At 55.8% G+C, this 13,194-nt stretch overlaps 1 protein-coding gene across 1 annotated transcript; it reads left to right on the top strand.

The window, feature by feature from the left end:
• Positions 1-7,129: 7,129 nt before the first annotated feature.
• On the top strand, positions 7,130-12,965 carry LBHD2 (LBH domain containing 2). Its single transcript, XM_055291389.2, has 4 exons — positions 7,130-7,182; positions 8,857-8,959; positions 11,011-11,167; positions 12,639-12,965. Exons 2-4 carry the CDS (start codon positions 8,891-8,893, stop codon positions 12,737-12,739), a joined length of 327 nt encoding a protein of 108 aa, XP_055147364.1. The 5' UTR covers positions 7,130-7,182; positions 8,857-8,890; the 3' UTR covers positions 12,740-12,965.
• Positions 12,966-13,194: the final 229 nt, after the last annotated feature.

Here is a 13,194-nt window from a genome sequence, read left to right as displayed (position 1 = left end):
TTTTTAGTAGAGACAGGGTTTCACCACCTTGGCCAGGCTGGTCTTCAACTCCTGACCTCGTGATCCACCCGCCTCCGCATCCCAAAGTGCTGGGATTACAGGTGTGAGCCACCGCGCCCAGCCTACTTTTTTAAAAAATAATAATTTTTGTAGAGATGGGGGGATCTCACTATGTTGCCCAGGCTGGTCTCGAACTCCTGGGCTCAAGCGATCTGCCCGTCTTGGCCTTCCAAATTACAGTCGCCAGCCACTGCTCCCAGCCACAAAAAACCCGTCTGAAACTGGATGATTGTAACACATCTAGAGGGAAACGTCTGGAAACTGCTGTCAACCAATACTTAGTGGCTGGGGATTTAGTGTGGGAGAAGACAGCTGGAAGTCCCTGCACCAGAGCTTCCTAGCAGGGTGAGACGGTCCCAGGAGGGGCTGGAGGCCTCTTCCAGTCACCTTCTTCTTTCCCTCTCCATCCACCCCCCCCGGGCCCCTCCAACCTCCACCAGGGTCATTTATTTAGGACCCCCTGCCTGCCAGTCTGCCAAGGGGCACAGGAGTTGGTCCTGGACCTGCCTCGTCAGAGGATCAGCAGGATCCTATGGCATAGGGCCACAGTGCTCACGTGGCCTGGCCTGGTGGCATGAGCCTGTGCAGTCCCAGCTACTCCAGAGGCCGAGGTGGGAGGATCTCTTCAGCCTAGGAGTTCGAGGCCAGTTTGGGAAACAGCAAGGCTGCATCTGTTAAAAAAGAGAAGAAAGAAAGAAGAAAAGAAAGAAAGAAAGAAAGAAAGAAAGAAAGAAAGAAAGAAAGAAAGAAAGAAAGAAAGAAAGAAAAAAAGAAAGAAAGAGAGAGAGAGAGAGGAAGGAAGGAAGGAAGGAGTAGCAGAGAGGAAGGAAGGAGGGAAGCAGAGGAAGAGGAGGAAGGGAGGAAGGAAGGAACGATTATGTGTAGCAGAGACATGCAGATAAAACACCCAAAGGAAGGGAGGAAGGAAGGATTGAGTATATGTAGCATAGACATGCAGGTAAAACACCAAAGTGGTGTATTGTCACTGCACAGTCCTCGATGTTGCCCAGGGAGTCTGCGGTGTCTTACTCCAAGACGGCCACAAGAGGGTGCCAAGAGCAAGCCTTTCTGGCCCAGGGCCAGGCTTTCCGCTTCCAGCGGAGCACCCCAGTAGATGCTGATGCCGCCCTCACCTCCGTTCTTTTTTTTTTGAGATGGTCTCACTTCATCGCCCAGGCTGGAAAATGCAGTGGGGCAATCACGGCTCACGGTAGCCTCGACCTCCTGGGCTCAAGTGATCCTCCCACCTCAGCCTCCTGAGTAGCTGGGATTACCAGCATGCACCACCACACTCAGATAATTTTTTTCATATTTTTTGTGGTCCCACTATATTGCCTAGGCTAGTCTTGAACTCCTGGGCTTAAGCGATCCTCCTACTTCAGCTACCCAAAGTGCTGGGATTACAGGCATGAGCCACCGTGCCCAGCCTGTTCAAGCTTTGGAAGGTGTGGAGGCGGGGGAGCAGGGCTGGGAGAGGGTAATGATAGCCTCAGTGCAGCCAGAGGACATCAGGGACGCTGCTTCTTCACTTAGTCCACCCCATGCCTTTACTGCATTGGCAGGGATGGGGAGGCCCAGAGAGGGCCAGGGGCTCCATAGACACACAGCAGACGCTGGGCATGGCCAGGCACGGCTCCTGCCTCTGGATCTGCCAGTCTCCTGTAGAGAGAGGCCCACGGCAGTGGTAGGAGAGAGGAGGAGAAGCCGCGTTTCTGAGGCTCGAGGCAAAAACGGGCCCTGAGGCCAACTGTGCAGCTCAGCTATGAGCTCTAGGCCTGTCTTTACAGATGCTCCCTGCCCCAGCCTCCATGGCTTGGTGCCTCAAGGGACTTGAGCCCTTCCCGAGCACCCCATGCCCCATTGGGAGCAAGCCCTAGAAGCTGGGAGGCCCCTGCCCGCCAACACTTTGGATGACAACTAACACCTTAGGTGATAGTTACCACTTGCACTAACAAGTTGGGAGAGCAATTTCTGCCCAAGTGGCAAGGGGCGGGGTGGCCTTTTGGGGGACAGGGCGATGGAAGGGGAGCATGCCAGCTGACTTTCTGACATAAGGGTGTCTGGGGCTTCAGAGGGTGCGGTTGCAGCCACAGTGATAAGGGTGTCAGGTGTCTGACCTACTCTGGCATTGGTGTGTGACACTAGGGGCAGGCCCCTGTCCTTCTGGTCTGTGCCCTTGCTTGGAGCAGTGTACAGGGAGCCCCTTCTCAGAACGTAGCTGACTGGGGTTCTTGCCTGCCTCAAACCCTCCCAGAGCTCCTTGCTGCCCCCACATCAGGGATTGACCCCTCTGCTGGGCATTCTCAGCCTTGCACAATCTCTGCTACCTTCTTTTTCCAGTCTCACCTCCCTCTAGGCCCACATCATCAGGTGTCCCCAGCTGCAGCCACAGTGCCCAGGTCAGGCCTCCACTCGCCCTGCTGTTATGCCCCCTTGCCCATCTTCCTCCTGGAGAACTTGTGCAAAGAGCTCCATCCATCCCACATCCAGGAGAATCCAATTCACATTTTCACACAGACACTTCTCTGCCTGACCTGGTTCTCTGTTTTGGACCATTGGATCATGAATTTGGATTGGGTCTTATTTCTCTCAATGATCCCAGAATCCAGCATTGACATGGAGTCAAGAATGCTTAATATTAATATTTATTAATACATGAATGTTTTGTTTATGAATAAATGGGCAAAAGAATGGTGAGAAGATGGATGGATGAATGATGGGGATGGGTGGTGGTGAGGTGAAGTGAGAACAGTGGACTGATGTTTATGTATATGGATAATGTAAGAATATAACTTAAGTATAACAGATTAACACAAGGATGAGTTAATTACTAGGTGGCTGGCTGATTGGTGGGGGATGAATAGCTGTCTGGGTGAGTGATAGTGGATGAATGATGGGCATAATGATGGAATGAGTATGTGGTGGGGTAGAAGATTGTATGGGTAATGATTGGATGGGCACTGGAAGCATGGTACAGGGTGATCCTAGATGGTGGATGGATATAATATGATGGATGGTAGATGCATCTATGTAGTTGGTGATTGATTAAGTGATGAAGAATAGATAAATACACTGTAGACTGATAGATGGAAAATGGATGGACATGGATGCTGAATTGTTGGATTGATGGATACCACATGAATCCATACATAGTGGCTATAAACTGCAGGCAATAAGTATTAATAGTAGATGGTGGCTGTTAGTGGGTAGATACATCGTGGAAGTGTGGATGGATGGTGGATAAATAGTAGTGGATGACTGTGATGGATCTATCCACAGAGAATGGATGGGCAGATGGGACAGAAATACCAATGAGTATATGACTGATGGATGGATCATGGGTGATGGACAAGTAAATGGTGGCTGCCAGGTGCACGAATGGGGACTGGATGGCAAATAAATGAATGACTGCTAGCTGGATGAATAATGGGTTGTGTGCTGTGGAGGTACAAATGGAAGGTGGATGTGGATAGATAACAACTGGATGGAATCTGGATGACGAATGCTGAACAGGTGTTGAACGGATGGATGAAGGTTTAAACAATAGATGGCTACAACCTGGAAAAGTGATGCATGAAAGGTGAATGGTGGGTGGGTAGATGGAGAGGTGGTAAATGGATGCTTTAACATACAGATGGAGGAAGATGGACACATAGCAAGCGGATAGTGAATGGATGATGAATGAAGATGGATACCGAATGGAGAATGAATGATGGATGTAGGATGGGCATGAACAGTGACCAGATGGTGAGTGGATTGTAATGGTCGATGGATAATGGTAAATAAATGCTCACTGCTGTCTCTCTACTCTGTCCTCAGCACCTAGAACAATGTTTGGCACATAGAAGGCAGTCAATTTTTTTTCTAGAATGGATGAATATGAATGGATGCTAGATGGTACTTGGATGGATTTTGGATGAATAGTGAATTTTGGCTGGATGATGGGTGGATAGATAGACGATGTTGTGAGATGGACAGTGAATGAATAGATAGGTGGTGGATGTGGATAAGAGGTAGGCTAGGTGATGGTAGGCTAGGTGTGGTGGCTCACGCCTGTAATCCCAGCACTTTGGGAAGCCATGGCGGGTGGATCACCTGAGGTCAGGAGATCGAGACCAGCCTGGCCAACATGGTGAAACCCCATCTGTACTAAAAATACAAAAATTAGCTGGGCGTGGCAGTGGGCACCTATAATCTCAGCTACTTGGGAGGCTGAGGTAGGAGAATTGCTTGAATCCAGAGGCAGAGGTTGCAGTGAGCCGAGACTGTGCCATTGCACTCCAGCCTGGGTGACAGAGCGAGACTCTGCCTCAAACGAACGAACAAACAAACAAACACCAAAAAAGAGATGGTGATGGTAGATTGTTGGTGGATGGATGGAGGAATACAGTTCGTAGAAATATGAATGGATGGCAAATGGCGAATGACTGGTGGCTGAATTGTAGATGGGTGACTTGTTGCTGATTGGATGGAGGTTAATGGATAAATCGGGATAAATGAATAGTAAATAGATGGACGACTCACAATTAGATATGTGGATGGAGATGTGAATGGTAGATGGATGTGTTAAATATCTGATGGAAAGCTGTTACATAGTGAGTGATGGATGGATAGGTGGTGGATGGATGGATGGTGAATGAATGTTGGATTGACAGGTATTTACTGGTGTATTGATGCTTGGTAAATGGTGGGTGCTGGTGGTGAATGGATGGGTGCATGATGAATGGGTGGTGGTTGGATATGGGATAGTGACTGGAGATGGATGGTTAATGGACATTGGATACTGGACGGTGGTTGAATGATGGATTGTGAATGGATGGCTGGTGGTTGCATGGGTAGATGGTGGATTGTGGATGGGATGGATGTTGGGTTATTGATGGTAGATGGTGGACTGTGGACAGGATGGATGTTGGATTATTGAAGGTAGATGGTGGACTGTGGACGGGATGGATGTTGGATTATTGAAGGTAGATGGTGGACTGTGGACGGGATGGATGTTGGATTATTGAAGGTAGATGGTGGACTGTGGAAGGGATGGATGTTGGGTTATTGATGGTAGATGGTGGACTGTGGATGGGATGGATGTTGGGTTATTGAAGGTAGATGGTGGATTGTGGATGGGATGGATGTTGCATTATTGAAGGCAGATGGTGGACAGTGGACCGGATGGATATTGGGTTATTGAAGGCAGATGGTGGACTGTGGATGTGATGGATATTGGGTTATTGAAGGCAGATGGTGGACTGTGGACGGGATGGATGTTGGGTTATTGAAGGCAGATGGTGGACTGTGGACGGGATGGATGTTGGATTATTGAAGGTAGATGGTGGACTGTGGACGGGATGGATGTTGGGTTATTGAAGGTAGATGGTGGACTGTGGTCGGGATGGATGTTGGGTTATTGAAGGTAGATGGTGGACTGTGGACGGGATGGATGTTGGGTTATTGATGGTAGATGGTGGACTGTGGACGGGATGGATGTTGGATTATTGAAGGTAGATGGTGGACTGTGGACGGGATGGATGTTGGATTATTGAAGGTAGATGGTGGACTGTGGACGGGATGGATGTTGGGTTATTGAAGGTAGATGGTGGACTGTGGACGGGATGGATGTTGGGTTATTGAAGGTAGATGGTGGACTGTGGACGGGATGGATGTTGGGTTATTGAAGGTAGATCGTGGACTGTGGATGGGATGGATGTTGGATTATTGAAGGTAGATGGTGGACTGTGGATGGGATGGATGTTGAGTTATTGATGGTAGTGGTGGATTGTGGACGGGATGGATGTTGAGTTATTGATGGTAGTGGTGGATTGTGGACGGGATGGATGTTGGATTATTGAAGGTAGATGGTGGACTGTGGACGGGATGGATGTTGGATTATTGAAGGTAGATGGTGGACTGTGGATGGGATGGATGTTGGATTATTGAAGGTAGATGGTGGACTGTGGACAGGATGGATGCTGGGTTATTGAAGGTAGATGGTGAATTGCGGATGGGATGGATGTTGGGTTATTGATGGTAGTGGTGGATTGTGGACGAGGTGGATGTTAGGTTATTGGTGGTGGATGATGGATGGAAGATGGTGGGTCTCAGATGGTGGTGGGATGGCAAAACATAGATGAATAGCTGTGAATGGTAGACGGACCATGGCTGGACTGTGGATATTGAATGGAAGTGGGATGTTAGATAACTGATGGTGGAGGCTTCCTGGTTGCAGGGTAGGAATTACATGGACCAGAGATTATGCACCTTGGCCTCAGGTGTCAGGTCTGTGCACTGGACTGAACGAGACAGCTTGTCCCAGGGCTGTTTTGCTCCTTTTTGGGAATGGAACTGGAAAGATGAGAGGAGGGGCTGCGGGGTGAACCCCCCCCCCCCACTTCCTGCAGCCCATCCCAGTTTGGGTTTTTTGGTTTTTTTTTTTTTTTTTTTTTTGAGATGGAATCTCGGTCTGTCACCTAGGCTGGAGTGCGGTGGCGCGATCCTGGCTGACTGCAACCTCTGCCTCCTGGGTTCAAGTGATTCTCCTGCCTCAGCCTCCCAAGTAGCTGGGACTACAGGCACCTGCCACTGCGCCTGGGTAATTTTTTTTTTTTTTTTTTTTTTTTTTTTGGATTTTTAGTAGAGACGGGGTTTCACCATATTGGCCGGGCTAATCTCGAACTCCTGACCTCAAGTGACCTGCCCGCCTCAGCCTCCCAAAGTGCTGGGATTACAGGCGTGAGCCACCGCGCCCGGTAGTTTGGGGTTTTTTGTTTTTTGTCCTTTTTACTCCTCTCTTTATTCCCCAATAGGAGGGAGTCCTCTTTCCATGTATCTGGCCCCACCGAATTCTGCATCTCAAATTTCTGGACGCCGATCTTGAGGCTCAGTCTCAAGTGGCCAGGGGCAGGTCCTGGGGGAGGGGTCGGCTCAAGGGAAGATGAGGCCGGGCCCTAGCTGGGGGCTGGAGCTGGGAGGGCGGGGGCGCCGAGGGCGGGCGGCCAGCCCCGGGGAGGGCGTGAGTGCCAGGGAGGCCGGGAGAGCGCGTGAGGGCGGGGAGCGCGGGGAGGAGAGCGAGCCGGGCGAGCGCGGAGCCAGCGGAGCGCGGAGGCCCCAGCGCCAGCACCCGCACGGGCGGTGAGTGTGAGTGTGAGTGTGGCGCAGGGTCGCCCCCTCCCCAGCCTGCCCCCGGCAGTGCGGGCCCCCAGGGTGCGGGTGGCTGGGAGAGGGAGGAGCATGGGGGGGGATTTGGGGAGTTTTGAGTAGAGCTCCTTGGGGAAGGGGACCGCGTGGGTTCGCAGGGTCAGCCCGGCTGTGGGACGCAATGCCTCCGCGCGCTTGTGCCCCCGGGGCTGTGCCCAGCCACACCTGGGATCCCGCGGCGCTGGGGGTGGTGGGCGCCCTCGATGTTTGGTGCCCCGGCTGGCACTGGACCCTGGCGCTGGGCAGGGCAAGGCAGCCCTTGGGCACTTGTTCCCTGATTGCCTGCCCCACCCCCCACCCCCCGCGTGGCTCAAGCTGACAGCTCTATCATCTGCCTCTGCCATCCCTCTCTCTCTGGGCCAAGTGTCATCTGTGGGTCTGTTTCTGTCTCTCTCTCTCTCTCTCTCTCTCTCTCTCTCTCTCTTCTCCTCTGTCTCCAGCTCAGTCACCTCTCACCTGGTCTCTGTGGCAGTATTTTTCTTGCCTCTCCCTCTGCCTCCTTCCAAAGGCTGGCTGGGTCTCTGTCCTGGCTGCCCTGGACTCTAACCTGGGTTCTGGGGTCCTGGGATGGGATCCAGAAGAGGCTTGATGGAGGGCCGGACCTGGGAGCAGTGGGGCACTGCGACATCCCTGGGCTTTGGGGTTGGGCAGAGGAGCCAGAGGGTGTGACTTCGCTGCCCGCTGCCCCGAGAAGCCTCCTGCAGTGTGTGCCCCTCCTAGCCCTCCCTGGGCCTCAGTGGGACCCCAGCTGACCGGAGTGGGGTGTTTGATGAAAGAAACCTTATTTCCCAGAAACGTCACAGGCGTTCCATCCTGCTGGTCTCTGCTCTCCCACTGCCCTGTCCCCTTCCTGCAGGGCTGCCCCTGTCTGTGGCCCCCTACTGCCTGCATGCCAGCCACTGCCAGACCCCACCCCCATTTCTGCCTCTGACCAGGAAGTAGCCCCAAGAGCCCACACGGCCTGAGCGCAGGTGAAGGGTCTGGCTGGTGCCGACTCCTGCCAGGGGCTCTCTTCCCAGAGCCCTTGCTGCCAGGGCTCCTGTGGGGCTCCGTCTGCTGTGGCCAGCCTGAGGGGGTGTGGCCAAGTGCAGGCAGGATGTCAGTTTCCCTTGGGCTGTGGGTGCTGAGGGCCTGGCCGGGGGTGTGCAGGGTGCGTGCTCTCGAGGAGGAGATGGGCACCTTGGCCTCTGGCTGGCTCGAACCCAGTCCCTACTACTCCCAGCCTCCTGTCTCAGAAACCATTTAGGTCCCATGGACGCTCTGTGTCCTTCCTGCACTATTCCTGTCTCAGAATGCGCTTCTGTCCGCCCAGCCGGCCTGGCTACCTCCTGCTCATCCCTCAGGCCTCAGATCAGCTGACTTCTTCCAGGAAGCCTTCCTAGGTCTCCCCTCCTGTCTGTGCCCTCTTGCAGGCACACTGTGTGGCCAGGGTCCAGTGCCCCCTCTGGTGGCGGGCTCAGGCAGGGGGTAGTGCAACACAGGTCCAGCTGGAGCCGTGGGCACTGGGCCTGGGCTGGGGTGGAGTGGGGTGGGCTCAGCACCTGAAGCCTTCGGGGGAGGGTGGGTCCAGCATCAGGCCAACAGGAGACACCCCATTTCTGCTCCCAGTCCTCGTGCAGCTTAGTGGTGCAGTGGCAGCAGCATGAGCACCCCCCGGCCTGCTCCACCACAGCCAGGCACTGCTGATGGGGCTGGAGGCCCAGCAGGGAAGGTACGTGCTCGGGACCCTGGGGGGTCAGGAGGGAGCAAGCCTCAAACTCTGTCCCGTGACTTGGGGCATTCCTTGCCTTGCTGCTGGCCTCAGTTTACCCATCTGGGTGGGGGAGATCATTGCTTATTTATTTATTTATTTTTGACATGGAGTCTTGCTCTGTCGCCCAGGCTGGAGTGTAATGGCACGATCTTGGCTCACTGCAGCCTCTGCCTCCGGGGTTCAAGCAATTCTCCTGCCTCAGCCTCTGGAGTAGCTGGGATAACAGGTGCCCACCACTATGCCCGGTTAATTCTTGTATTTTTAGTAGAGTTGGGTTTCGCCATGTTGGCCAGGCTGGTCTCGAACTCCTGACCTCAGGTGATCCACCTGCCTTGGCCTCCCAAAGTGCTGGGATTACAGGTGTGAGCCACAGTGCCCGGCTTGTTGCTCTTTTATGAAGGTATAATGGATAAAAAAATTGAAGGCCAGCATTCGTGGCTTACTTAGCACCCCTTCCTGACCTGAGGACCCCAGGGATTGTCCCCCAAGGCACACTTTGCTCTCTGCTGAGTGAGAATGCCAGGCTTCCCTGCCCCTAGTGTCACCTTTTGGTGGGGGATGGGGGGTGCTGATGAAACTGAAAAAAAAAAAAAAAAAAAAACAAGCTCCCTACACAGGGTCGCAGCCTTAGTATTCTGAGTGCTAGAGCCCAGCTAGAGCCCAGCCATTCTCCTTGTCGGGGAGCAGTGGGGCCAGAGAGGGGGACCAGCCTGGAGTCACATAGGGACCAGTCTGGAACTTGGGGTTGCAGATACAGCCTCCCAGGCAGGGTGGACAGAGGTGAGCACCAGACCTCAGAGCTGCAAATGCTGCTGTCCTGGACCTCCTTCACCCCAGTGGGCAGACTTGGAGAGGAGCGCCCTTGGTTGGGGGCAGGAAGGAGAATGGCACATGGGGAGGGAGAGCAGGCTGGAGAATGAGCCCCCGGACTGGCAATGCCAGCATGAAGGTGGCCCCCGGGAGGGTCCAGCCTTTGCAGTAGGGATGGGGTCCCTGCTCTGCTGTCCTCTGACAGCTCCTTCATTCCACAGACATCCCAGGCCAGTGACACCTGTTCTCACCCTTAAGGGTCACCTGTGGTCCTTGGTTAAAAGAGAGTCTGGGCTGGAGCTTAGGAATGTGCACTGTTCAGGGATCTTGCTGCAGTGGCCGAGGGCCGTTCAGCTAAGTCCCCCCTGCTGCGTGGCTGTCCTTCCTCGAGGCCCTCGTGCCCTTTTGGGAAGGTGGACCCAGCAGCTTCCATTCTAGGTGGAGAGATGGGAGACAGGGAGCTCCAGGCAGGGGCATCTGCCCGAGCACAGGCATGGGGGTGGGACAGGGCAGGCGAGTCAGGGTCACCAGCGTGCTGAGGGATGGGGTGGGACAGGGCAGGTGAGTCAGGGTCACTGGGGTGCTGAGGGACAGAGTTCTGCACGTAGCACTGCAGCCTCAAAGGCCTTGAATGGGAGGTGGAGATGCTGAGGGCACCGGGAAGGCCTGGGGACACAGCCCCCGCAGGCTCCTGTGGGCACTGAACAATGAGCCAAGAGCAAGCCCAGAGCCAGCCACTTGGGTTGCCATGGCAACTGCTTTCCAGCTCCTCTGAGCCTGGAGGAGGCCAAGGGCCCAGCAGGGAAGACCCCAGGAAGGGACTGGCAGTAGTCTGGGTGCAGGAGGCAGCTGGGGGTGCGCAAAAGCCTGGGCTCATTCCTGGTCACCTTGGCCTCTCTGGCCTCAGGCTCTGGCTGTGCAATGGGCTCCTGGAGCTGAGCACAGCTGTGTCCTATGGTGCCTCCTGAGAGCTGTGACCCCAGGGGCTGAGCACCCTAACCCCAGGGTTGGGACCGGGTAGGGCCTGGGACCCATCTCAGGGATATTCCTGTGCAAACACACGTGTGCCCATCCCTGTCTTGGGGACTGGGTGGGAAGGGTCTCTGATCTCCCCAGTGGGGCAGTGTGCAAGACAGGGGTGGGAGGGAACAGGAGTGCCAGGCCTGGCATGGCCATGATCCTGCCCATCCTCCCTGCAGGCTGTGGCGGGTGTCCGGGAGAAGGGCCCTGGACTGGGCCAGCGGCTGCCCTCAATCGTGGTGGAGCCCAGCGAGGCGGACCCTGTGGAGAGCGGGGAGCTGCGCTGGCCCCTGGAGAGTGCCCAGAGGGGCCCCTCTCAGAGCTGGGCTGCTGCTGGTAAGTGAGGGCGCCTGTGGGGGTGCTGAGAGGAGGGAGTGGCCACTGCCAGGGTCAGAAGCGGGACGTGCTTCCTGCGGCTCCGGCAAGCAAGGCCTTCCCGCCTCCTGCCTGTTCACACTGCATTCTCTGCCCGCCTTGGAGCCTCTGCCCGGGGCTCTAGGTGCTGTCTGGCCTTGACTCCCCTCCCTGGCACCGTCCTCCCTCCCACCTGCAAGTGAGGTCCCTTGTCCACTCTCAGCCGCAGGCCTGGGCACGGGAGGTGCACGGTGCATAACTGTTGAATGAGTGATGCCACATTCTCACCCCTCATCATCCAGTGCACCCTCATTGTCATCACCTTTGGAGCAAGTGTGCTCACTAGGGCCTGGGAGGCTGTGAGGGTGCAGGTGCACGTGGTGGGGGGATGGGCTGGCCTGTTGGCAGGCTCCATCCGGCTGCAGGTGCCTTGTTTAAAGGCTGAAAGCAGGCCAGGCGCGGTGGCTCATGCCTGTAATCCCAGCACTTTGGGAGGCTGAGGCAGGTGGATCAGTTGAGGTTAGGAGTTCGAGACCAGCCTGGCCAACATGGTGAAACCTCATCTCTACTAAAAATACAAAAATTGGCCAGGCATGGTGGCAGGCACCTGTAATCCCAGCTACTCGGAAGGCCGAGGCAGGAGAATTGCTTGAACCCTGGAGGCGGAGGTTGCAGTGAGCTGAGATTGGGCCACTGCACTCCAGCCTGGGCAATAGAGCGAGAGTCCATCTCAAAAATAAATAAATAAAGGCTGAAACTTCTGGGAGGAATGTGTGAGCAGGAGGAGGCAGCCGGGGCCAGGCCCAAGGAACAGGAGAGGCAGCAGGCTGGGCTGTGGCGGCCTTGTGGATGGCTCTGAGGGCCACGGCGGGCTGGGCAAGGGGCATGAGCTGTGCCCTGCGCCCTGGGGGATGCTGTCCCCTGGAGAGCCCTGGGAGTCTCTTCCCTGAGGAGGAAGTGAATTCGGCTGCAGCTGGGAACGCTCAGCACCTTGCCTGCCCTCTCCCCATCCCCAGACCTCAGCCTGTACTGGCCAGGAAACCCCCTTTCAGTGTGGCCAGAAGGGGTTATCTGCCTGGACCCATAACCCCCACCTCTGCCCAAAGCCCCCTCAACCTCTTGTCAGTTTCTGCCCAGGGCCCAGGGCAGCATCAGGGACCACTCCTTGGGTAACCCCTGGGACTTGGGCTCTGGGGACGTCCTCGAGTCTGCCCTGGACTTCCCTCCCCTCTGCCACCGTTCCATCTGGTGGATGTGAGAGCTGCCCCAGCTCGCAGAGCCCAGCCTCATTCTGCCTCCCTGGCCGAGCGCCTCTCCTGCTTCTCATCACCTGAGGGGACCTCCTGGCCTGCCCCAGCCCGGTTGCCTGTGAAAGGCTCATTTCGGGCCCCTGGGGTCCCCTCAGGCTGCAGTCCCCCTGCCGACCAACACAGCCGCCTTTATGTTTCTGCAGCCTCCTCACCGAGTCAGCCCGGAGAGCCAGGGAAAGCTGCAGATGATGCTAGCAGCGAGTGTGCCTGCTCTGAGGACCCAGCAGCCCCGGCCCGGGGATAGGACAGGGACGTGGCTGGGCTCTGCTGTCTGACTGCTGAGGGCCTGTGCCCCAGGGTGGCCGGGCTGATGCACAGGAGGGCCAGGCCTGCCCAGCCGGGAAAGCCCAGAGGCTGCTTCCTGTCTCACCGGGTCTGGCCAGGACCGCAGCCCTGCCCTGTCCTGCCCATGGCCCAGGTCTGGATCACATCCCGCCTTGTTCCGTGGTTTGAAGCAGAAATAAAGGCACTTCCTGGTGGCCAGTAGGCACACTTGATGGGGATGCAGGGACAGAGGACAGTTTGGGCTCTGCCTGTGGCCTTCCAGGTGAGGGCCTCAGCTCCCAGCCCAGGCTGGCCAGTCCAGAGCGCCTCTTGGGTGACCACTTGGGTGTGGCACTGGGGTGGGCTGGGCAGGGCTGAGCTGGCTCTGTGGCTGGTGCTTCTGCCCAGGGACCCTCTCTCTGCTTTGGCCAAGGC

This window comes from Symphalangus syndactylus, chromosome 8, assembly GCF_028878055.3.
Source record: "Symphalangus syndactylus isolate Jambi chromosome 8, NHGRI_mSymSyn1-v2.1_pri, whole genome shotgun sequence".
In the NCBI taxonomy this organism is placed as follows: Eukaryota; Metazoa; Chordata; class Mammalia; order Primates; family Hylobatidae; genus Symphalangus; species Symphalangus syndactylus.
The sequence above is the reverse complement of the archived record's forward strand: the minus strand, read 5'-3'. Positions and strand labels throughout refer to the sequence as shown.